General features: G+C 43.8%; 2 protein-coding genes across 2 annotated transcripts in view; one reads left to right on the forward strand and one right to left on the reverse strand.

Moving 5' to 3' along the window:
* LOC309565617 (5-hydroxytryptamine receptor 3A-like) overlaps positions 1-25687 on the reverse strand; it is a gene marked incomplete at both ends in the record, with an annotated part of 73421 nt that overhangs the window by 11577 nt on the left and 36157 nt on the right. Inside the window, 2 exons of the mRNA XM_082270572.1 lie at positions 1083-1255; positions 10635-10744. Coding sequence (XP_082126698.1) covers positions 1083-1255; positions 10635-10744 — 283 coding nt within the window. The remainder of the gene's footprint in view (positions 1-1082; positions 1256-10634; positions 10745-25687) is intronic.
* Positions 3742-4854, forward strand: LOC309565540 (E3 SUMO-protein ligase ZBED1-like; the record flags this gene model as incomplete). Its single annotated transcript, XM_082270498.1, has 2 exons — positions 3742-4188; positions 4399-4854. 2 exons carry the CDS (start codon positions 3742-3744, stop codon positions 4852-4854), a joined length of 903 nt encoding a protein of 300 aa, XP_082126624.1.

The following is a 25687-nucleotide window of genomic DNA, read 5'->3' on the forward strand; positions in this document are numbered from 1 at the left end:
GCTTCATCTGTCAGTTTTACAGTTTTATATTGTTTCATATTGTTTTACATTGCTTCACTCTGTGTACTTACATCTAGTTCATCAGGGTGGTTTCAGTTCAAGGGGTTAGTGCGCTGTTATTATTCTGGGTGTTCCCACCTTTAATTCTTTTTTCAGTTTTTGTTTGCTTTGTTCATTAACATTTTTACACCTTTTACATATATTTACACATATCACATTGAAAAAAGAGCAAAATTGAAAAAGACCTACTTTACTTCATTTGTAAATAACTTTGCAATGCTTTGTACCAAAATTACAATTTTAGTGTTGATTTAACCACTTCTGGACCGGAAGGATTTGCCCCCCTAATGACCAGGCCATTTTTTTGCGATTCGGCACTGCATTACTTTAACGGAGATAGCGCGGTCGTGTGACGCTGTACCCAAATAAAATTGATGTCCTTTTTTTTCCTCACAAATAGAGCTTTCTTTTGGTGGTATTTGATCACCTCTGTGATTTTTATTTTTTGCTCTATAAACAAAAAAATTTTGATAATTCTGAAAAAAAAAAACAATAATTTTCTGCTATATAACATTCCCCCCAAAAAAAATGTAAAAATCAAAATTTTTTTACATTTTAGGCCAATTTGTTTTTTGCTACATATTTTGGTAAAAAAAACTGCAATAAGCGTATTTTGATTGGTTTGCGCAAAAGTTATCTTATCTTATATGCGTCTACTAACTACGGGAAAGATTTATGTCATTTTAATTTTTACTTTTTTTTACTAGTAATGGCGGCGATCTGCAATTATTTGTGGGACTGCGACATTGTGGCGGACAGATCGAACCCCTAACTGACATTTTTGACACTTTTGCTAAAATAATAATAATAATGACACTGGCAGGGTAGGGGTTAACACTGTGGGTGATCAAGGGGTTAAATGTGAGCCTAGGGGAGTGATTCTAACTGTATGGGGGCGGGGTTTTTGACATTTTTTGTCACCGCTGCCCCAAAAGATTAAATACATGTATTTAGAGCAGAACTTATTATAGAAAAAGGATCTCTTCCAATAAAAAAACGCATGATCTGTACAACAAGCATACCTGTGTAAACAAAGGAGCCAAAGGAAAGCATGCATGTCTGGTTATCAAAAGGGAACTTGAAAATATCCAAATTGCAGGTGCTGATAATGCGTAGTGGCATTGCATTCGTGATTTTCCCATTGTCATGCAGTAAATAATATGGTATTTGTGGAGATTTATCATCATTTTCTGTCCTATGGGATAAGAAATGTGATTAGCTACAAAGCATAATACAAATATCCCAGCATACAGATAATGCATTTTAACCCAGAATACCCTTGATGTACACCTTCTAAATTTTTTAAATCGGAAAGTAGGGACACATTTTAGTGCTATACTTCCAGTTATATTCCTGCCACACGTTACGCACTTCCCTCAAAAATAATTTAATTTATCGTACAATTGAACAACTCATTTATCGTCAGCAAAGGTCATATATATTAGGGCTGCGGAATATAATCGAAAGATCGATGCATCGCGATTCGACCCTTCGCGATTCTGCATCGATGCGGGTTGCCGGCATAATCGATTAGGAAATTACGTCATCAGCCGCGGCCACGCCCTATCGCGCAAGGGAGAAAAAGTCACGATTGGCAGCTGATTGGTGGGTTAGTGGCGGGAGCTTAATAAAAAGGCTCCGCCCCTCCCCTTCCGTCTCTTTGACCCGGGCCGAGGCGCAGCAAGACATCCCCCGCGTGTATCGGCGTCCCACCTGCGGCCTTGCAGCCAAGAAGCCATCCAGCCAGCCAAGCCACAAGCCAGAAGCCAGTCCACACTCCACACACAGGAGCCCCAAGTGCGTCCCCATCGCAGCCAGCCAGCGCCGCCAGCCTCACCGTAGCCGACCGTCCCAGGCCCAGCCGCCACGCCACTGCCAGTGACGCCAGCCGCCTGCCACAGAGCCCAGAGAGCAGCACAGCACCTGTCCTCCTCTGCAATGCAGTGCACAACAACCCGCACAGTCACACAGCAGCAGGTATGTAGTCCGAACAAATAATTGTATAATCATTCATGGGGGTCTCGTCTGTATCTCTGGGGGGTGTCTGTGATGGGGGGCGGGCCTGGGACAGGGGACGGTCGGTCGGGGCCCGGGGTACTGTTCTGCTGTGGCAGTCTGGCAGCCAGGGGGGCTCTCTCTGAGTGTCAGTGGGGGCCTGGGGGTCTCTGTCAGTGTCAGCTGTGGGGGTCTGGGCAAGGGGGGGGACTCACTCAGTGTTTGTCAGTGCTGTGGGGGATTGGGGAAGGTGTGGGACAGTGGGACATCCAGGTCTCTGTCAGTGTCAGCTGTGGGGGTCTGGGCAAGGGGCGGGACTCACTCTCAGTGTTTGTCAGTGCTGTGGGGGATTGGGGAAGGTGTGGGACAGTGGGACATCCAAGTCTCTGTCAGTGTGTCAGGCTGTCAGCTCAGCTGTGGGGGGAGGGGGGGTCTCTGTCAGTGTCACTGTCACAGGCAGCTGTGGGGTAAGGGGGGGCCTCGGGGGTTTTGGCTCAGTGCATGCATAAGAGGGAGTCTGACAGACAGACAGACAGACAGTCATATTTTATGAAAGATGTTGCTTGGTTGACTTGTTGCGGCTTAGTTTAAAAGTGGTATTTTTTTATTTTTTTTTAAACACTGACAGAGTTTGGCAACTTACGTCATCCGTCTCCGTCACATATGTGGTAGTATGGTAATGGCAGAAGGAGAAAAAGATTGAGAGATAAAAAATGCACCTAGCGTTTTAAGAGCAAACATCTGGGCACATTTCGGATTTTACGAACACACAGGGAAGCGTGAGTTGGACAAGACACACGCCGTATGTAAAGCTTGTCACACAAAAATTAAATACCTAGGGAATACTACGAACTTGAGAAACCATGTTAGCCGTTTTCACTCTGAGTTAGTAACACCTGTCGCCACCAGCAGTGCCACCACTGGCAAGGAAAGACTGCTAGACCCAGATCAGCCAAGAATTGATGCCATACTGTCAACTTATCCGCCCAACTCAGAAAAAGGGAAGAAACTAACCAAAGCTGTGGCAGCTTTCATCGCCAAGGACCTACGGCCTTACTCAGTTGTGGACAACGCCGGGTTTCGATACCTTGTGAAGACGCTAGAGCCACGTTATAAGATCCCATCACGCAGTCACTTTACAGAAAACGTTATACCTGCACTCTACCACGACACCAAAGCTCAGGTACTTGCGTCAATGAACCAAGCCAGTCGAGTTGCAATAACGCGGGATTCATGGACTTCAGTCACAACGGAGTCCTATGTTACAATAACAGCACATTACGTTACTAAGGACTGGCAGGTCTTGTCACATGTGTTGCAAACAAGAGCCATTTATAAGTCTCACACAGGTGCTCATCTGGCAGAGCTACTGTCTCATGTCGTGGAAGAATGGCAGGTGTCTGATAAATCTGTAGTGCTTGTGACTGACAACGTGGCGAACATGATAGTTGCAGCTCAAGTTGGTAAATTTCCTCATGTTAAATGTTTTGCCCATACACTCAATCTCGCATGTCACTGAAAGGGGCCACGCTCTCCAGGCTTCTCGCCAGAGTGCGACAAATATCCACATTCTTCCATCGCAGCACTAGAGCAAGCCACTGTCTAAAAGAGAAACAGAAATGTCTGGGCCTGAAGAATCATAAGCTAATAACTGATGTGCCAACAAGATGGAACAGCGCATATGACATGGTCGAGAGGTTCTTAGAACAACAACCTGCAGTTTGTGCCACATTGCTGTCTCCAGAAGTCAGAAAAGGAGAGTCTGATCTCTGCACTCTCAATGAAACAGATGTGTCAAATGCAGAGGACGCTGTGAGTGCATTAAAGCCAATGAAGGATGCAACCTTGCTGATGTCAGAAGAGCGCAACCCAACAGTGTCTCTCATTGCCCCTCTAAATGCACAACTGCTCCAGAGCATGACAGACACCATGGGAGACACACCCATGACCCATGAGATCAAGAATGCCATCAAAACAGATCTCCTGAAGAGGTACAGCAGTGAGGCAGAGAAGAAGATCCTTCATACAGCCTCTGCACTGGATCCTCGCTTTAAAGGACTGCCTTTTATTCTCACAGAGGAGGAGAGATCGGAGATATACAGAGGAGTGACTGAGGAGGCTGCATCTTTGGAGGTAATTAGAATTTCATCATGTTTCCTCCCAGACAGCTAGAAGCTCAGCTACATTGTGTTGTGTAATAACATGCCCTGATTCACTGATGCGGTGTGGGAAGTGGAACTGTATGGTATGGATTACCGTGCAGTTTCCCACACCTCATCAATGAATCACACTCTTAGTCAGTTCAGCTCTTCTTATACTATTATCTTTTGTTCAAACACACAGATTACATCTAATAGAAGGACAAATGTGGATGAAGTGCCTAGGGAAAAAGCAACTGTGGAAGAAGAAACACCCATTGAGGACAGCCATTCTCCTCCCAAAAAAAAGGCCACAACATCGCTGCTCATGACTTTGCTGGGGCAGTCTTTCACTGATGGTGCAATAGAACCTAAGACCCCCTATGCCAAGGCAGAAGACGAAATGGAAAAATATTGTAAAGCCCCACCTCTGCCTCTCACTGAGGACCCTTTGAAATGGTGGCGTGAGCATGAGGTCATATTCCCCCTCCTCTCTCAGCTGTCAAAGCAATACTTGTGTATCCCAGGTACAAGTGTATCTGCAGAGCAGGTTTTCTCTACTGCAGGAGATGTTATAACAGCGAAAAGAAGCAGTCTGAAACCTGAGCATGTGGATCATCTAGTGTTCTTACAGAAAAACCTACATGTTCCCAAATGCTAAGCACTGAAATAATTACTAATTCATGTTTTTAATGAATTAGTAATTACTAATTCAGTCTGCCGCCAGTCACCAGTCAGTCACAGCACCAGTCTTGTTTTATAGCTTTATAGCACTGATGGTTTGTTTTTGAAGATTGTCCTGTCCAATGTGTCCATTTCCAATCCATAATCCGTTCCGTTGCGTCACACTAAAAGTGTCTAGGCAAGTAGGCAGGGGTTCATTTAACCCTCAACCAAATAAATAATATTAAAGTGTATTTTCTTCTAGACAACTGACTGACACCAAGCCAGCCATGGTGCAGCATTATAGGAAGGAAAATCATTGAGAGAAATAACTTGTACATTTGAAGCTTAACCTCGAGTAAATCTTATCTTATTGGATCACAAATAAATACACCAATTGTGGATTCTTGTGTAATATACTATATTTGTGAGTTTGTGAATGTGACTCCCATAGGATTTCCTCAAGGTTAAGCTTCAGTTTACAATTTATTCTCTCAAGGATTTTCCTTCCTCTAATGGTGGCTTGTTGGCTAGCTTGGCTTCAGTTACAGATGTAATCGACATGGTAGAGTGCAGCTCAGTGCAGTGCAGGTAAAGTTATCTTTCTGTAACGTGACTGACTGACTGACTGTCGTGACAACTCAAGAGCTTATAACGCAGCTCTAGCATTAACTCAACAAACACACACACAGTGTGTGTGTGTGTGCTGAGTTGATGCTGAGGCTGCGTATAAGCTTTTGAGTTGTCACGAGTCACGACACACACACACACACACTGTGTTTAGTTGACTGGCAATGGCAGGGGCAAACACAATCGCAGTGAACCTGGAACATTTTATATTTTTTACAGCTTTTCTGGCACTGGAGAGATGGAGAATGGCTTGTTTTCAAAATTGGTCCATTCACATAAGTGAATTGATATTTAAGCTTAAGCTTATGTTTGTATAACTCCCCTCTAGCAGCCATCAACTCACTTCACTTGAGTTGACTGGCAGTTGGAGGGGGAAACAAACATCACGGTGAACATGGAAGTTATGCAGCAGTGCACTATTGCCAGGTTCACCTTTGATATTTGCTACTAGTCAGGAAGTGCTCTGTTTTGTAGAGGACAGGTTATGGCACACCCCTGGAATTTATTGCAACGCATGTCTGTCTGCTGGTGTCTGTTGTACTCTGTAGCAATAGCAGGTGTAGGGGGTTCCCTCAACCAAACAAATACTTCAGGTAAAAGTGTATCTAGACAACTGAAGGCAAGCCAGCCACGGTACAGGAAAGGACATCCTTGAAAGATTAAATCAATCATACATTGAAGCGTAAAACCTTGATTAAATCTTTACTGGATCACAAATACACACAAACCTGACCTAACCTATATGCCTTGAGTTGTACCAGTGTGCCAATGCCAAACCTTTCTTCAGTTCTCATGATTCTGATGCAGACTGTTGTGTGTTTTTTTGTGATCCCATGAAGATTTACTCAAGGTTTAAGCTTCAGTTGGTGATTTACTCTGTCAAGGGTTTTCCTTCCTCTAATGGTGGCTTTGGCTTGGCTTCAGTTGGGTTTAATCGTGGTAGAGACAGAGACTGTCTGCAGGACAGGTAACGTTTTCTGTAAAGTAAGTGACATAAAAGTGACATAAGTGAATTGATAAGCTTAAAGCTTATATTTGTAACTCCCCTCTAGCAGCCATCAACTCACTGGAGTTGACTGGCAGTTGCAGAGGGAAACAAACATCACGGTGAACATGGAAGTTATGCAGCAGTGCACTATTGCCAGGTTCACCCTTGATGTTTGCTACTAGTCAGGAAGTGCTCTGTTTTGTAGAGGACAGGTTATGGCACACCTGGATTTTATTGCAATGCATATTCACATAAAAGGATTTATATATAATGTTTTGTGGGAATTTATGATGACCATTTTCACAAGAATATTAGCTTGGCTGGCTGGCTTCTTCTATCTTGGCTTGTCTTTAAAGTACAACTATAGGCAAAACTTTATCCAAAATCAAAAAAGTTTTGCCTTTAGTTGTACTTTAAATGGTGGTAGACCTGGCTTATATTAATATTTTCTTTTATGAAGCAGTAAACTGCACTACTACAGTTTTTTACTAATTTTACTGTTACTTCTAGTAAAATACCAGTGTTGTTGTCTGTCTCTGCTATGCTGTTTGCATTTTCAGACCCTCCTATATGTTTGCAGTGCAAGTGCACTAAAGTACGCAGGGCTTGCAGGCCATGACAGGGTCCAGGAAAGTGTCCTTTGAAGCAAATGAAAATAAAAAGGATTCTTTTATTTGTGACTGCTTGATTGTTTGTTTTTTTTTATAAAGTTTTGAAAACCATTGGGCAGTGGGCTGGGCATGGGCATTGGGCAGTAATCGTGATGCATCGTGATGCATCGCGGAATCGAATCGTATCGAATCGCGACCCTAATAATCGTAATCGAATCGTGAGGTAAGTGAAGATGCGCAGCCCTAATATATATACTGTATGTATGTATGTGTGTGTGTGTGTATACATACACATATATATATATATATATATATAAAAAGTAAAGTAAAACTGCAGGAAAGGGCACTGGGGGGCAAACTAATGTCAATTTATTTTATAATGTAATCCAATAGGATTACAAAATATCAGTGTGTTTGTGTATTTTACTTTTCAAATTTGCCACGGTTCCACTCCCCCTGCGAGTGTCACGTCGCAGGAGACGGAAATCGGGCTCACAGCATCGGGTGGACGATCCGGCCGCCGTATGCTGCAGGGACACATCAGGGGATCCCGGGGACAAGGTAAGTAACCTCTACCAGGATCCAGCGATGCTCCCTGGGGGTATCCTGAGTGTGGCTCGAGGTTACCACTAATGGCACTAAAATTCCACCCCGAGCCACACTCAGGAATACCGCTAAGGAGGTTAAGACTCATCAGACCAGGCAATGTTTTTCCAATCTTCTGTAGCACCCTCCTAGACAGGTGCTAGGTAAAAGCATCTATTTTGCTCCTGCTGCTTATCAGGGGGAGCCTGATCTATTAGTTTGGACTGTCACATGTTTCCAGGTGTGATTTACTGGGTCTGAGGGAGTGTCCCCACTGCAGCCAATGGGGGAGCTCATTGGACTGTGGAGAAAACCTAGCCAGTGGCACACTCTGTTTTATGTCAGTTCCAGTGGGAGGACATTCCTGCAATGCATCTTGGCATTGGACATAAATAGGGCGGGAGCATGTGACAGGGTGTCTTTTGGTGGGAGCAAAGTCACAGGAGGAGGCGGACGGCTGTCTGGAGTGGAGCTGGCCTGCAGAGAATCCAGTGTGCTAACCAGTGGAGCTGCTGGGCAGAGGACTTTGGGAAAAACAGTATTGTGAGTTCTAAGGGATCTGCCCAGGGGTCTGCCTGAGAGAGGGGACCACTCCAGAGAAGTCAGGGGATCAAGGAGCCAGCTCACTCAGAGTGTTATAGTAAAGGGGGTGCCGTGTAGTGAACCCTGAAGATTAGGAACAAAGGGGGGTGCGAGGAAGGGCCCTGGAAGTTGTTCAGCAGTACAGTACAGATTTATTCAGAGTACAGTTTACCTCAGAGAATGGCTTCAGTGCTGCGTCACAGCAGTGATAGACTGAAACCAGTGTCCTAGCCATGAATAGCTCAATTTCAGTGTTACTCAGCGTTAACCAGCATTTATTCCTTCGTCGTCCCTGCTCATTGTGCATAGTTTGTTTAGTTGGAGTATCCCACTCATCCCTTCTCCTATGCAAGTTCTTAATAAAACATAAAAAAACAAAGAAACTGAACTGGTCCTTGTCTGAGGTAAAAATCACTTGGAAACATGTCTGAATGTTCTACTGTTGCCAATAGTAACCCAGAGGAACCCATCTTCAGCAGCTCCCTTGGGAGTAGTGCTACACTTCTATTTCCAATATTGGTGAGTCTGTGGGAATTGTAGCCTCAGTTTCCTGTCCTTATCTGACAGGAGTGGCATCTGGTGTTGTCTTCTGCTGCTGTAGCCGATCTGCTTCAAGGCTTGATGTGTTGTGCGTTCAGAGATGGTATTCTGCATACCTTGGTTTTAACGAGTGGTTAATTGAGTTACTGCTGCCTTTCTATCATTTAGAACCAGTTTGCCCATTCTCCACTGACCTCTGAATTCAACAAGGCTCACTGGATAATTTCTCTTTTTCAGACTATTCTCTGTAAACCCTAAAGATGGTTGTGCAAGAAAATCCCAGTAGATCAGCAGTTTTTTAAATACTCAGACCAGCCTGTCTGGCATCAACCATGTCACTTAAATCCCCTTTCTTCCCCTTTCTGATGCTCAGTTTGAACTTTGGCAAGACGTCTTCACCATGTCTAGATTCCTAAATGCATTGCGTTGCTGCCATTTGATTGGCTGATTAGCAATTTGTGTTACCAACCAATTGAACAGGTGTACCTAACGTTCTCTGATTATTACTGATCTTGTTTCACATGTTATCTAGCGGTACAGAACTCTATTTCAAGTACCTCTTGACTAGAAATCCTACTGTATAGCACACTGTGTATAAAATCCACCACCTGTATGTTCACTGATGCTCAAGCCTCTAGACTTCAGCTTAATACACTGAGTTCCTTAACACACAAAAGAAACTTTGCTTGTAATCCTCTGCGTGTGTTGATTTGCATTTGACTAGGTGTGTCAGAAGGGCTGATAGAGTTATCTGAGTTGAGGTGCAGAACAGAGAACCCAGGTTATCAAACAGACGTACAGGTACATCATAGACACTGACTGCCTGGTTCTTTACTTCTTCATGGTATTATTCAGAGAACACTTTATATATTTTTTTTAAATACATCAAGGCATTTCTGATTGGATGAAGTGGAGGTTATGACTTCATCCACCCCTTCTCTCCCCATTTGTCTCCCCCTTTGTCTCCCCATTGTCCATTTAAAGAATGCTTATATTCTTTTAAAAAAAAATATAAAGGGTTCTCTGAATGGCAGCGAGGGCAAACGAGCAATCTCATGTGTTCAGTGTGCAGAGGGGAAGCCACTGGAGCAGCACCTGGAAGAACATAACTAAGAGCCCATTCACACTGCCACGACTTGTCAGGCGACTTGTCAGCCAGACAAGTCGCGATCGGTCGCGGTCCATTGAGTAGTACAGGACCCGTTCTAATAGGAGCGACACAAGTCGCTCCGACTTAGAAAAAGGGTCCTGTACTACTTTGGGGCGACCTCGGAGCGACTTGCATAGACTTCCATTATGTGAAGTCCCTGCGAGTCGCGCCGAAGTCACGGTGCACAGCGGTGCACGCGACTTCACAGGTCGCCCCCCGAAGTCGCGTCGCCTCAGTGTGAACCGGCTCTAACACTGTGTGAAGTGTCAACTACTGCAATGATTTTCAACATCCCAAGTGGCCCTCCTGGATATCAGTTAGGAATACTTATACTAAGCCAAGCATGGAAATTTTTCAAAGCAAATGCCAATTTGGACACACTAAATCAATGAGGTATCATGCAAATCTTTCTTATACTAGACTTGAAGACTGCACTGTAATAATGTACATAGAAGGTCTACCGTAAGGAAGTGATAATATAATGGTCTTGAGAGACCAACTCAACAAGGAAGTATTTTTACATATATTGGAGACCTGGTATATTTCAATACATCCCCTTTTTCTGCTGACGTTTCTGTTCTGCCCAAACCAATGAAATTGGACATACCAGAAAGTAGGGTAAGATCTTGGTGTGTCATCAACACTGGGAAGCTTTCACTTCATATGAGAACCATCACACTGAGCTCACCTACATTTCATAGATGTAAAGGTCTGGTTTCCAGAAATAATTACTGCTAACAAGCAGTTCTGTTATTCCACAAAAGTCATTTGGATTCCAGCTAATGTATTCATCTGTCCATGCCTGGAAGGTAAAAACAAAATGAAATGACCCAGGATACCTGCTTAATCTTATCCTAGTATTGTTGCATGCTCAGGCTGGCCGCTCCTTTCCTTTGTATTTGGAATCTAATCGGTACACTACCTTTGGGAACACCAGCTTTCACTAATCCCACCAATGGCATCATAGCACACTTGTAACAAAAATGGAAACTGAAGCGCCAAACCACTGCGAAGAGGCCCAGATACAACTTCATTCCAATGAATGGAGCCATTGACAGCTGTTCAGCTCACATGATTGCTGCCAAACTGGTTGCTGACAAGACCTGTGCTTGAAATCACACTGAAAGAAATAACATTAAAGATCCAGTTTACTTATAGTCCTTTTCACATCATGTTCAATTAAGCCCTGATGAATAGGGCATTTTTGGGCCCCAAAATACATTGGATACTCTTAGGATTGTCCACCTGACTCGTATTGGGAAAAAGTTAAATCTGGACATCTTAGCAGTGGTGCGGTGCTTCAATTTCCATTTTGTTACCGCGGAGATCCTTTGGGGTGTCGAAGCGGCGTGCCTGGGAACCAGATTATTTACTTCAACATCAACACTTTAGGATAGCAATACAAAATCTTACGGGTCCAGTGCTATTTTTCCACTTTCTTCAACTACTAGCATACCATGCAGTGTTAAGTTAGTTGAAGAAAATATTTTTTTTTTACTAAATTTACATCGACTAAAATACGACTAAAACTAAAACAATTCAGATGACTAAAATACGACTAAAACTAAAATGGAATTTTAGTCTGTTTTTTTCCAGAGAAAATGGAAATTTTTCAGAAAAATTGAATAAAAATTCAGTGTGTAGTTTTACAAATTGAAAGTCATTTAGTTACACTGGTAAGGTGAAACGCGGTATATATAAATGTATTATGCTTGAATAAAAGTGCCGCTTATTCAGTAAAAAAAAGAAACTTGCTTTTTAAAATTGTATTTTATATTGTGAATGGAATAATGGGGACTGTATATGTTAGGAACATTTCACCTACAGGTGTTCTAATCCCTCTCCACTCTGTCCAAAACTAAAAATAAAGTTTTGCCTCTAGTTATACTTTAAGGTCTTCATGTTATATATTTTTAATACCATGTCATAAATATATTTCTTATACTTGGTAAAAACATATTCCACACTTCTTTTTTCCAATCTTTCCAGAAAAAAAAAATAAAAAAATCAGCTTTAAAAAAAAATGGGAAAAAACTGTTGTTTCCCAATTTTTCAGTTTATTCCAGGACTTCCCATTTCTAACCTAGACACAAGCTAAAATGTCCAGAATATTAACATACATATAAGTTACAATAAAATAGATCAAATCAGCACCCAACCTGTTGATTATATATCCAAATATACAACAAGGAGTTGCAATTCTTGCAATAACATTGTGAAGACAGTTTGTTGTAACATATAATTACTTACCAATAAAAGTTGCCTATTTGTGGAGTCTACTTGAATATACCATTGAAGACAACCCTTCAAGTGGAGTACATTTGTGTTGGTTACAAACCTACTAGGCTATCAAACAATGGGACCAACTGATTTACAAATGACTTAAGCTGACTTGATCTAATTTGTTGACCTAGATACTGGCAGAGGAGCAGGAGGTGATGTTCTCTGTTCTCCCACAACACTTACGCTGCTCAGCCCCCACTCACACCTATGTAACCTACGTGTTAGTATGCTCTAGAACACTCTAGGAAATAAGTCAAGCAACTGGTGGTAGATCGAATTAATACATTTAAGCAATTCAAGCAAACTATGCAACAATTATTCAACAGGCAATAAAACAGATTCAAGGATGCCATACTAGGTAAATTAACCACTTAAGCCCCGGAGGATTTGGCTGCTAAAGGACCAGGGTTTTTTTTGCGATTTTTTACTGCGTGACTTTAACGGACAATTGCGCGGTCGTGCGACGCTGTACCTAAACGAATTTGACGTCCTTTTTTTCCCACAAACAGAGCTTTCTTTTGGTGGTATTTGATCACCTGTGCGATTTTTTGATCACGCGCTATAAACAAAAAAAGAGCGTAAATTTTGCAAAAATAACAATATTTTTCACATTTTTTTATATGAAATTCCCCCCAAAAAAAAGTAAAAATCAAAATTTTTTAACATTTTTCGGCCAATTTGTTTTATGCTACCTATGTTTGGTAAAAAAAAATCGCAAAAAGCGTATTTTGATTGGTTTGCGCAAAAGTTATTGCGTTTACTAACAAAGGGAAAGATTTTTGTCATTTTTGGTGTTTTTTTTTTTAACGCGTAATGGCGGCGATCTGCGATTTTTTTTTCGGTACTGCGACATTGCGGCGGACAGATCGGACCCTTGACTGACATTTTTGACACTTTTGGGGGTACCAGTGACATTACTGCAGTAATCAGTGCTATATATATGCACTGTTACTGCAAAAATGACACTGGCAGGGAAGGGGTTAACTTTATTGGACAGGGAGGGGTTAAGTGTGTCCTTGGGGCGTGATTCTAACTGTGTAGGGACATTCCTATTGGTGTAAAAGCAAAGATCAACCGTTCTACATAGTAGAACGGACAGATCTTCACTTTTACACAGGGAGAACTGACAGGCAGCTTGTTTACACAAGCTGCTCTGTCTTTCTCCCTTCACAGGAGCGATCGCAGTGTGACTGGCGGACATCGAGTCCGCCGGTCACACGCACTGACTTGCCTGTGAACGAGCCGCGGCGGGCGCGCGCCTCGGCGGGCGCGCGCCCGCCCGCGATAGGCTCGCAAGTCAGTGACAGGCGAGTGACGTACCGATACGTCACTCTGCCTGGCCGGGGCTGACCGCCGCAGTATATAGTCGTGCGGCGGTCGGCAACCGGTTAATACTGACCTATAAGCTTGCAGTACATTTAACTGCATTTAACTGTAGTGATGTTAAACCAAGCTATAACTGGTGCAAACGTGGTAAAAGTATTGGCATCAACTAATCCAAGAAAACAAAGGTCTTTGTGTGCACACTATGCATGCAGCCCAAATAGCGGGTGGACATATGCATTTCTAACTAAGAGGTACCCCTGGAAGTGAACGCAAAGTACCTGGGGCCTAATTGGCAATGTCGTTCCACTTTTGTTGAAGGCTCTTCTGTAGGTGGTGCACATGAAGGTCCAATTCCATGTAGCACCCCCCCCCCCTCAACCTCCAGAGGCCTGGCAGTGACCCCCAGAGACAGGGAGGGCTGACATTCCTCCTCAGGGTGCAGATTACTAGGCATGGTGGGTGGTGAACAAGATAGAAAGATGGGCGATAGTCACTTTTATGCTAAAACAGAGAGAAGTTTATTTCTCACAACAGAACCAAAAATGGGAGAGAGGGGTAGGGCACAGGACACCCTTAGTGAAAAATGGCAAATTGGCAGACTCCTTAGACAAAATGTAGAATAGGCAGACAGCAGTACAGGAAAATAGCCTTTAACCACTTTACAACCGGAGGATTTTGCTGTCTTCCGTCCAGGCCACTTTTTGCGATTCGGCGCTGTGCGACTTCAACTGACAATTGCGCGGTCGTGCGACGCCGTACCCAAACGAAATTTACGTCCTTTTTCTCCCACAAACAGAGCTTTCTTTTGGTGGTATTTGATCACCTGTGCGATTTTTACTTTTTGCGCTATAAACAAAAAAAGAGCGTTTATTTTGAAAAAATAACAATATTTTTCACATTTTTTTATATGAAATTCCCCCCAAAAAAGATGTAAAAACCAATTTTTTTAAAAGTTTTTTGCCAATTTGTTTTATGCTACATATGTTTGGTAAAAAAAATCGCAATAAGCGTATTTTGATTGGTTTGCGCAAAAGTTATTGCGTTTACTAACAAAGGGAAAGATTTCTGTCATTTTTGGTGTTTTTTTTTTAACGCGTAATGGCGGCGATCTGCGATTTTTTTTGCGGGACTGCGACATTGCGGCGGACAGACCGGACCCCTGACTGACATTTTTGACACTTTTGGGGGTACCAGTGACATTACTGCAGTAATCAGTGCTATATATATGCACTGTTACTGTAAAAATGACACTGGCAGGGAAGGGGTTAATTTTATTGGAGAGGGAGGGGTTAATGTATGCCTGGTGCTTACTGACGTGTAGGGGGGGAGGTGACTGAGGGAGTCATGGACAGATCGGATGTCCAGCTATGCTGAACAGTCCGATCTGTCACTCCCTGTCACTATGGAGATCCGCCCGCTGTGTTTACACACAGCGGGCGGATCTCCAGACTCGATCCCCGACGATCGGGTAAGAGCAGCGGCGATCGCCGCTGCTCCTCCCCTGGCCCGACTCCCGCTGTGAATGAAAACAGCGGGAGCGAGCCTCCGGCGGCGCGCAAGCGCCGCCCAGAAGGGGAGGAGTCCAGTCACGTTAATACTACGTGACTGGACGGGAACGAGCCACTCTGCCGCAGTAGTATTCCCGTAAGCGGTAGTAAAGTGGTTAAGCTGTAAACTGACCTGGGAGGTAACTCCTCTCCCCTGGGTGCAGTTTCCTATAGCTATCTGTACTTTGTAGCATCAGCTGTCTCCTATAGCAACAGCAGGTAACTCACGGAAGGTGCAGGAATTCTGTGGATGATTCTATCTTGATGCTTTCTCAGGCTCTCCAACACATGGCAGAGTCACCTCTGGTACTTCATCTCAGGTATTGATCCATCCTTCACTCTTCCAGGCAGTGTGCAGGCTCTCCCTTGCAGAGCCCAGAGCACATGGTTAGGCCTCAGGCTTCAGGCCTACCCAGCAGCAGCTATTCCTCACACACCCACCCAGACAGGTGTCTGGGTGGTAAGACACAGATAACCTGACTTCCTCCCAGTGCCAGTGTGATTGGCTGAGAGAACATACATATTCATAACCTGACTCACTGTAATTCATCACACTAATGCCAAAGGTAACAGTGCACCACCTAATGACAGAAAGGAGAATTACAGTCAAACCAGGATTAGGAGGGAAATCCAATGACCACAAAACTATAAATCAGCCAGGCTAGCTACCACCTAGCACAACTAAATTTACTAGCAACCCTGCTTAGGACAAGGGTGCTACATCCATATGCTTGGCGGTCAGCAGTTTTATGAAATCGAATCCAAGCAGCTCAGCCTCTTGGTTCGGATCCCCCACAAGGCTCAGTCTCTCAGCTCTGGTGTAGTCACTTGTGGCAGTGGGTCTCTCAACTCTGGACCCAAGTGTCAGGACACTATCTGAAGCAGAAGCTCATGAAGATCTGGCATTCCTGCCAGTATCTTACATGGCCACACAAATGAATGCCGATGCACACATATGAGCGCTGGCACACGGGCACACATAAATGTACACTGCCACACAGCTGTGTGCATGAATGCGCGCTGGCGCATGACCAGCCCGGACTGGCGCTAAATAACCTTTATAAGGGAACCAGTTTCTCTCTGTGATTGCTGGTTGACCTTCTGCTCTCCAGTGCATTTGCTCCTGTGATACCCTTGCATCTGTGGATGCCCTTTACCGACTCACCTTGCCCCTGGACCTGACTTCTGCCTACATCTTGTTCTGACTTCAGCTTGTTAAATGGACTAAATTTTTTTTCAATACAAGCAGTTTACGTACCTAAATTTGACTTGTTATCAGTCTTTTACAGGCCTGATACAGCAGAGCTCAGACTGAGGGAGGAAGAAGCAGCACAAAGAGCCAATCAGCTGTACTGCGATGCAGAGAGCATGCTAATAGGAAATTGGTTAATGAAAGGCAGCTTAAATTGGCAAAAAAATGTAAATAATTTGCTGCTCTGTTTGTGATATTGTGAAAATTTAAATAGCTGAAATAGGCAGTGTAGTACCTAAGAAAAGATGATTATGTGCTGCTGGGCAGGAGGGATTAACCCCTTCCCACTGACCACCTACATACACGCGACCTCACGGAAGTGGGCTTTTTTCTATGGGGCCTGCATACACGCTTATCTCCCTTTGTGCTGGGCACAGTGCCCTCCCAGCACAGACACCAGGCTGTTACAGAGAGCCCCGGGTCATGACTAATGATTGGGACCCAGGAATCACAGTTCCGGGTCACCTGATTGCTGTGATAGACTCTGATTGGCTATTCCAGAGATCAGTCACTGTCACTGGCCGGCACGGACTTCATAACACTGAAGTCTATGCAGGTCGCTCCGGGTCGCCCCAAAGAAGCTCCGGACCCTTTTTCTAAGTCGGAGCGACTTGTGTCGCTCCTATTAGAACGGGTCCATAGCTTCTCTGTGGCGAGCGACCTACGGCGACCTGCCAGGTGACCAGATCGCCTGACAGGTCGCCCCAGTGTGAACGGGGACTTAACTTCCTCTTCTGAAAAAAGAAAGAGACATTGTATCTTCCGCTTTCTGCAGGAGAGGAAAATGTAAACAAATCAAAGTTTGTTAAAAATAAAGAATAATTGGTAGAATAAAAAAAAATAGAAGAAAAAAAAATGAACAAGATCAAGGTTTGCCAGGGTTAATGTTAGGGTCAAGGTCGGGGTCGGAGGTCACTGCCCATTTGTTTGGGGTAAAATTTAAAAGAAAAAGTTTTAAATTAGTATCAGTTTCAGTTAGTGTCAGTTTTAGTGTGTTTTAGGCAGGAAAAAAAAATGCAAAATGCGCACCATTTTTTCTGGGATGTACTACAGGTGCAAACAACAACTGACCTATACATATGTGGTATTTGCTGCAATCGTTAGGGACAGGATAATTTTTTGGGGTTGTTCTTTGATGGTAAATTTTGATAATAGCAAAAACCTAACAGCTAAACTCAAAAAAAAAAATGTGTATGTATATATATATATATATATATATATATATTTACTATTTTGGGCCAGTTTTCCATTAATAATAACAAAAATATCAGGAGATATCCATTACTATTTACCATCAAAAGAAAGTAAGGTATAATCCACCTGTATACACAAAGTAGTTGTGATGATATGCACAGTTTTACTAACACCTGTCAAATGTGCAAAATTGTGCTTAGGCATTTACATTTGTTTTACCCTTGGGCATGAGGGGGTTAAAGCAAATCTGTTTTTTTTGTTGGCCTGCTAGGGCAAACAGCTGAAAGAAACTCCATAACACATGCTGGCATCTTTATTAAAATAGCTAGCAGGTACAAATTCTATTCTGACATGTTTCGCACAAGGCACAGCACTTTCTCAAAGACATTCTTTGAGAAAGCGTTGTGCCTAGCATGAAAGATGTCAGAATAGAATTTGTTCCTGCTGGCTTGTAGGTGGGTCCCAAAACTTTGACCATCATACGTGAGTTACCACCATAACTTCCACCAGGGCTCACTACAGGAATATTGTTAAAATAAAATGTGGAATGTAGTGTGACAGGAAGTCAGGTAAATCTGGGGATGTAGTCACAGAGAGGAGACACATTCCCACCTGGTTTGGAAAGTTCACTAATTACTATAGGGTGTCGGCTGCCAAAGGCAGCAGGAAGGTGTAAAGAAGTTGAAAGGCCTTCAGCTGTTCGGAATGAGGAAATAAAGGCCTCTATAATTTGTCCAGAGGAAGTCTATGGATTGCTGCCTCCTGTCGCCATGTGGGCTGGGAGAGGAGGACAGATGGATGTGTGCCTCCCGACGCCGTGTGGGCATGGGAGAAGGACTGCTGCCTCCTGTCGCTGTGTGGGCTGGGAGAGGAGGACAGACAGATGAGTGCCTCCCGACAAGCTGGTGAGCATGGGAGAAGACCCCCTGAAGTGATGTGCGCTAAGGAGGGTAAACAAGTGTGAAGACTACTGGAAGTGAGGTCTTGCATCGTCTCAAGGTGAGAAGAGAAACTATTTCTATGTGGAAATAAATAAATGCACTGCTTGCTATGTGGAGAGACAAGCAAATGAACTGTGTTTAATGAGAAGAGTGTAAAGAAACAAAGGGACATGTTCCATATGAAGAGGAAAAGGGACAGCTTAAATGAACATGTGCTATGGTGGAGGTATGCAGTGGGCAGAAGCAGAGATCCCTGCAAAGAAGTGCATATGTTTGATGAACTTTGTCTGGTGCATGAGATTGCACAATCTATGTGTGCAGGAGAGAAGATCCTGAAAGAGAAAAAACGTGTTTTAAAGAGACAGCGGTCTCAAAAATTTTTGATGAACTGTGTCTGGTGCAAGGGACTGCACAAACTGTGTGTACAGGAAAGGAAATCCTGCAAGAGAGAGAAAAACGTGTTTTAAAGGGACAGTGGTCTCAAAATTTTTTGCTGGACTGTGAAAAATTTGTTTGTGGAGTTATTGAAGATGGGGCGATCGAAACGCCTGAAAAATGCAAAGATAGATGAAATGAGAGACCGGATTCTATGGATGGAGGGGATGTTACCGTCTGAACGAGCCCCATCCATGCCTAAAGAGAGTCTACTAAAGAGGAAGGTTGTTGTCCCTAGCAACACTGATGAAACTGCTATGGAGACGCAGTGTGCTCAGATGAAAAGTAAACTCAAAATGGGGGAGATGCTGAAACAGCGGAGCTTTGCAGCTCAACAAAAGGCTCACCAAGAGAGTATGGCAGGCTGGAAGCAGAGACGCCAGCAGCCAATGGAGGCCATTGGTTTGGAGGAAACCGAGTATGTGTGCAGGGCTGAGTTGGATGCCTTGCAACGAAAAATGGAAGAAAAGGAACAAGCCTTTGAATTGCTTAGGATGGAGCATAGAAACGTGCAGGCTCAGGTGTTCCAGTGGGAAGAATCCACTGCTCTTCTTTTTTCCGAGTTGCACAAACGCAGAGAGACTATAATGGAGAAAGATACCATCCTCATGGAAAAGGAAAGTGAAATTCAGACTTTGCAGAAGCAAAGTATGTGTGAAATGTTGAAGTTGCGTAATCAGCTGGAAAAAAGTCTTCAGTGTTTGGAAGCTACAAAAATAGACCTGCAGGGGGCGCAGGAACAGAATGTCGCTCTGAAAACGACATTGTGTCTCAGCGACAACGAGAAAAGTGAAAGAGAGGCTAAATTACTGAGTACTGTGTATGAGCTCACTACTTTGAGCAATGTGGTAGATGAATTACATGCAGACTGTGAAAGTTGGAAAGGTGAAGCCCAACGTTTCCAGCAGCAGTTAAAGGAGAAAGAAGCCTGTGTGGCAGAATTACAGTCTCATTCCCAGAAGCTAGCCAATGAGGTGAAAGCTCTTTTGCAGGGAAAAGGAGATTCTGAACACAAGAGAAAAAAAGTAGAGGCACAGCTGCAGGAATCGCAAGTCAAGGTGTCAGAAGGTGACCGAGTGTGTGCTAAGCTGTCAGAGAAGGTAAACCGACTGCAGGTTGAGCTGGACAATGTTACAAATCTGCTTTCTCAAGCAGACAGCAAATCTAGAGAAATTGCAGAAGATTTTTCTATCTTGGAATCGCAGCTGCAAGACACGCAGGAACTCTTACAGGAAGAGAGGTGTCAAAGGCTGAGTTTTAGCACAAAGCTCAAACAAATGGAAGATGTGAAAAATGGCTTCCTGGAACAATTAAAAGAGGAGGAGGAAACAAAGAAAAACCTATCAGAGCAAGTCGCAACATTGCAAGCTCAGATAGCGGATATGAAAAACCGCATGGAAGAAAGCGTTGGTTCATTAGAGAGTGTTGAAGATGTGAAAAAGAAGTTTGATCAGATGCTTGGTGAGGAGAAGACTGTGTCTGCAAAATATGCAGAAGAACGCGACCGTGCAAAAACGGAGGCGTGTGATAACGAGAGCAAAGCCCTGTTCTTGGCTCGCTCCTTGGAGGAAGCTCTAGAGTGTAAGGTTGAACTAGAAAGAGTTAACCAACAGCTGTGTACAGAAATGGAAGATTTGGTCAGCTCCAAGGATGATGTTGTGAAAAGCGTTCAGGAGCTAGAAGAGTCTAAGCGAGCCTTAGAACAGCAAGTAGAAGAGATGAAGATTCCGTTGCAGGAACTTGAAGAGGAATTACAGGCAACAGAGGATCTGTCCCAAAGAGGGGATAGTGTGCCTGATGCAGTTTTTAAAAGGATCAGTGTTTTGGGGTCTGTCCTGAGTGAGCCTCAGAAATGTGATGACATGTGGCTAAAATCACCCCTTTGGAATAAACCGTTCCTTCAAAAACTTCAAGCATTGGAAAATGTATCATTAGAGCTTCAGCAAACAAAAGAGTTGTGTAAGAAATGTGATGATTTCTCAGTTCAGGCTGAAAACCTAGTGGAGAAAACTAAAGCGGAGAAAACTAAAGCAAGTGATATAAATCTGGGAGAAAAAAGCAAACGCCACCTAGTGGAGAAAACTAAGGCTGTTGGTGAAAACGTGAAGCAAATGAATTTCAAGTGCCTTTCAGGCAATAGTTCCAAAATGGAACTGGTGAAAGACAGGTGGCAAAAGTTTGATCGTGATCTTGAGATGCATTCCATGGGGACTTCAGATAAAGAAAAGGAACTAGGTGACCTTGAGCGGTCAAATAGTTCAGCAGAAAGTGCATTGAAGAAACCTGTAATAGACTGTGTTGTTGCCTTTGACCCATGTGTTGGTGGAAGGAAAGTTGATGATGTCGCTGGAAAAATGAACAGGGGTCACTTTGAAGAAATGTGTGACCGCCTGTTGTCGCAAACGAAAGGCCCTCTGCACAGCATCTTAGAGCAAGCTAAGCTCAAGAAACAAAGAGTCAATGATTGTGTACAGCTGTATGGAGAGGCAACTCCAGTCACAGAGGGACGTCAAGAGTCCCTACTTGGAACAAAGCTTAGTGAAGCAGAGGTTCTCAAAGTGCTGTGGAAATCATTTGTTAATTGCAGAGAGAGGCGTCTTAAGAATGTTGAAGACTTTAAGACTAGCAAAATTGAGTTGCCTATGGATCACGGTCCTCCATGGCGGATATGGCAAACTTGTATGCAAGACAAACTTGAGAAGGAGCGAAATGATGCCAAAAATGCAGTTGAGGAATGTGTATATGAGATGAGAGACAAACTGTGTGACATTTATGAGAAATCTGTCAATGAAGATGACAGAAACAGTTTCATTCGGAAGCTTGAGGATAATAGGAGGCTTATCAGTGAGAGTCAGCAGTGCTTGACACATGCGTGCCTGGAAATCTGTGTCCCAACCCTAGGGTTGAAACAAGAGGGGGGGGGGTATGTGACAGGAAGTCAGGTAAATCTGGGGATGTAGTCACAGAGAGGAGACACATTCCCACCTGGTTTGGAAAGTTCACTAATTACTATAGGGTGTCGGCTGCCAAAGGCAGCAGGAAGGTGTAAAGAAGTTGAAAGGCCTTCAGCTGTTCGGAATGAGGAAATGAAGGCCTCTATAATTTGTCCAGAGGAAGTCTATGGATTGCTGCCTCCTGTCGCCGTGTGGGCTGGGAGAGGAGGACAGATGGATGTGTGCCTCCCGACGCCGTGTGGGCATGGGAGAAGGACTGCTGCCTCCTGTCGCCGTGTGGGCTGGGAGAGGAGGACAGACAGATGAGTGCCTCCCGACAAGCTGGTGAGCATGGGAGAAGACCCCCTGAAGTGATGTGCGCTAAGGAGGGTAAACAAGTGTGAAGACTACTCGAAATGAGGTCTTGGATCATCTCAAGGTGAGAAGAGAAACTATTTCTATGTGGAAAGAAATAAATGCACTGCTTGCTATGTGGAGAGACAAGCAAATGAACTGTGTTCAATGAGAGGAGTGTGAAGAAACAAAGGGACATGTTCCATATGAAGAGGAAAAGGGACATGTTAAATGAACTGTTTGCTGTGTGAAGAGATTATAAATGGACTATTGATGGTCTGCTGTAGGATCAGCAAAGTCTGCCCAACAGTAGGTTGGGGACAGACTTCATTAGATAGGTTCCAGTGTGTGAGAAGGTAGCCGCCCACAGTGGCAAGGATTTATTTTGTTTTATTTTATTTTGGCTGTTTTGAGGCTTGCAATTGTGTGAAGTAAATTGCATGAATAAATCAGTGTTGTTTGCAACCACTGCTCGGCTATCTCTCTGTGAAAACGCACCCCAAAGGGGTCATCCACGCCTACCACCGAGCTAATCCCTCACAGTAGTGATTGCAGTGAGATGTTGACTCTTAATATGGCTCAAGAATTTTATGTGTTGAGATCTCTTTCTGTAATAGGTCTCGCTCAGGCCTAACATTAGCCACGCCCATTGTCCAGAGATCTTTAAAGTGGAAGTAATGTATTATTTTTTACTTTTACCTGCAGGTAAGCCTATAATGAGGCTTACCTGTAGGTACTGTGAATATCTCCTAAACTTGCACAGTGGCATCATCGGTGCATGTGCTCTGAAGGTCCGGCTTACCGTGCTAGTCCTTCAGAGCCCATGCCATAAATGGCGGCTCCCGCGCCAGAGCCCGCGAACCCGGACGAAACACAGGGGAAGATGTCAGCCGTCTCAGCGGTGTGCGGGCGCCGCTGTAAGGCTTTTTTCTAAGGTAAGTATTTCATAATGCGCTAGTATGCGATGCATACTGGCCCATTATGCCTTTGTCTTACAGGTTTTCTTTATCCCGGGGTTTACAATCGCTTTAAGTACTGTTTTCCACCTTCACACCTCCATCTAAGTCAGACAAGGTGTGGCCTGTCCACACACTTACCATACTCCTGGTCATCTCTTTCACATCGTTCTTCTGATGGGGTCACTCACTGCATCAGGCCTGATGACTTGCACATGGTTCCAGGACAGGCTCTCCTTTCCCTATCCACCACCATCCCCTGACCCGACCAAGTTTGTACACAGTTGGTTACACTGGGATACTACTTCTCCATGTGGGAACCTCATGAAATGCACAGACTAGCATAGCATAACAGGGCAATACAGAGCAGCAAAATGTACTAAGGATCCAGTTCAGACACATGAAGCAGCCACAAGCTCAGCTCAACTCAATTTTTTTGTAACAGTTCTCATCATAAGTCCAAAGAATCAATCAATCAATCAATCAATCAATCAATCAATCACTCTTTCACTTGTCAAGCAGCAGTTCAAATTGGTTTTGCATTGTACCTTTGTGTGCCCAGTAGCAGGAGTGCCCCATCCCCAGGGTTACAAAGCATAGAGGCCTTCTATCCTAGGTCATGGCATTCCTCCATGGCCTTGCTCTTCACATCAGCCAGCTTCTGCCCTCTGCTAAATTCAATCCCAAACATATATAGGATGCACTCATTCTCCTTCATTTATAATTTTGAAAGGGGCAATAGAGTGCCTATAGGCTGTCTCCCCTCCCTCGCTGTCACATTTGGCACCTTTTGGGGGGAGGGGGAGAGACTACCTGGTTTTGACAGATACCTGTTCCCACTAATGGCTGAGTTCGCCGCGGCAAACTTAGCTGGAAGTTCGGCCCCCCTCCTCCTTTTCCGACAGCCAGCCCATTTACAGAGCACAGTGCACTTTACGCATGCGCAGTAAGCCGGTTTCACTTAGAGGAGATGGCGGCGGGTGAGGACACTGATGGATTCCTGGACAGGTAAGTGTCCTAATATTAAAAGTCAGCAGCTACAGCTTTTTCTGAAGGAGCCTGGAGCTCTTCTTTAAAAGAAGATTAGTTTCCATTGCAGTGTTCAGCATTCCAAAGCAATTGCTTTGGTGGAGATGAGACGAGACAAGCCAACACTTGAGATGTGATTGTGGAGTGTGGAGTGTGGAGTGTGGAGTCTGATCTCGCCTGGAGAAGAATGTGAAATATTTGATATTGGATGGGTTCCCCTAATGCCTTAGTTGCAGGTAAAAAAAAAGTATAGGAGGACCTAAGTTGTAGGTTGGCCCCACATTATAATTTGTAATGATAGAATTATAAAAAATGTAGTAACTTTTATGACTGAATTCCAAGAAAACAGCTATAAACACAGATGGTATACATATGTAGCCGGGATCGGACTACCATAATGTGTATATATATATATATATATATATATATATATATATATATATATATATATATATATATATATTTGTGCTTACTCTTATTGTTGATGTTGTTAGAGTGCCCCTTTAAAGCTGCTTTTAGAGGAAGATCAGCTTTTCACAGGAAGTGGAAGAACTGGATTGTGGGAGATGTAGTTCGATACTGGATGCAGACTGTTATCTGGATTGCCGAAGGAACTGTACTGCCAGAAAGCATTGGGAATGTGAAGGACCATGGGAGAGCCTATAAACCTATCTGCTACACAGTGTGCACGCTCTCTTGCGGGACCCAGTGAGTGCAGACCAGCCTGAGTGGTGCTTACAGATTCTGTTGGTGATTGAGGCCTAGTACATTTGCCCTTTCTGAGTGCAGAGTTCGTCCTCAGCCGTGTGGATGCTAGTGAATACACGGTGGTGGCTGATCCAGTGGAGCTGAATGGGAAGCGAGCGGAGACCGAACCGACTGACCGGGGCAGCAGAGTATTGATCACTCCCTGACGCAGGAGCGTGGGAGGGTGAATCGCCTGTGTTAAGGGATCATCACATGTGGACATCAGAGAACGGAAGGGTGCCTGTGTGAAATCCTAATCGCAAGTATAATCTTTATTCATCAACACACTGACCGCAGACAGTATTACAAATTTCACTTCTTTGGGATTACAAATATCACATTGGACAGTGATAAGAGCTCCAACTGCCGGTGAAGACTTAGCAAGGCCTTGCTAGGAGAAGGGGTTTAATATTTGCTTTGCCTTAAAGGTGACAGGTTCAAGTTACTTTAAATTTCCATTAGTTAGAACCAATTATATCCTTTGTATATTTCTAAGACCTTTTTCTACGCCATAGTAATAGTAGTGCCATAAGTATTAACTGTCATTGCTCAAGATTCTGTTCAATTGTGTTATCAATGATTTTTGTTATTATTCACAGTCATATTAGTGTCATTCTGTTGAATCTTACAGGGTTTGGTCGGGTTTAACTGACTGATATTGGTGTACTCATTAATTACAAAGTTGTACCTGTTCATCTTTAGATAACTATCTTTTCAGTAAAATAACAAAAGGTTATTTCAATTGTGT

The sequence above is a fragment of the Pelophylax lessonae genome, assembly GCF_965119305.1.
Source record: "Pelophylax lessonae genome assembly, chromosome: 10".
Lineage (NCBI taxonomy): Eukaryota > Metazoa > Chordata > Amphibia > Anura > Ranidae > Pelophylax > Pelophylax lessonae.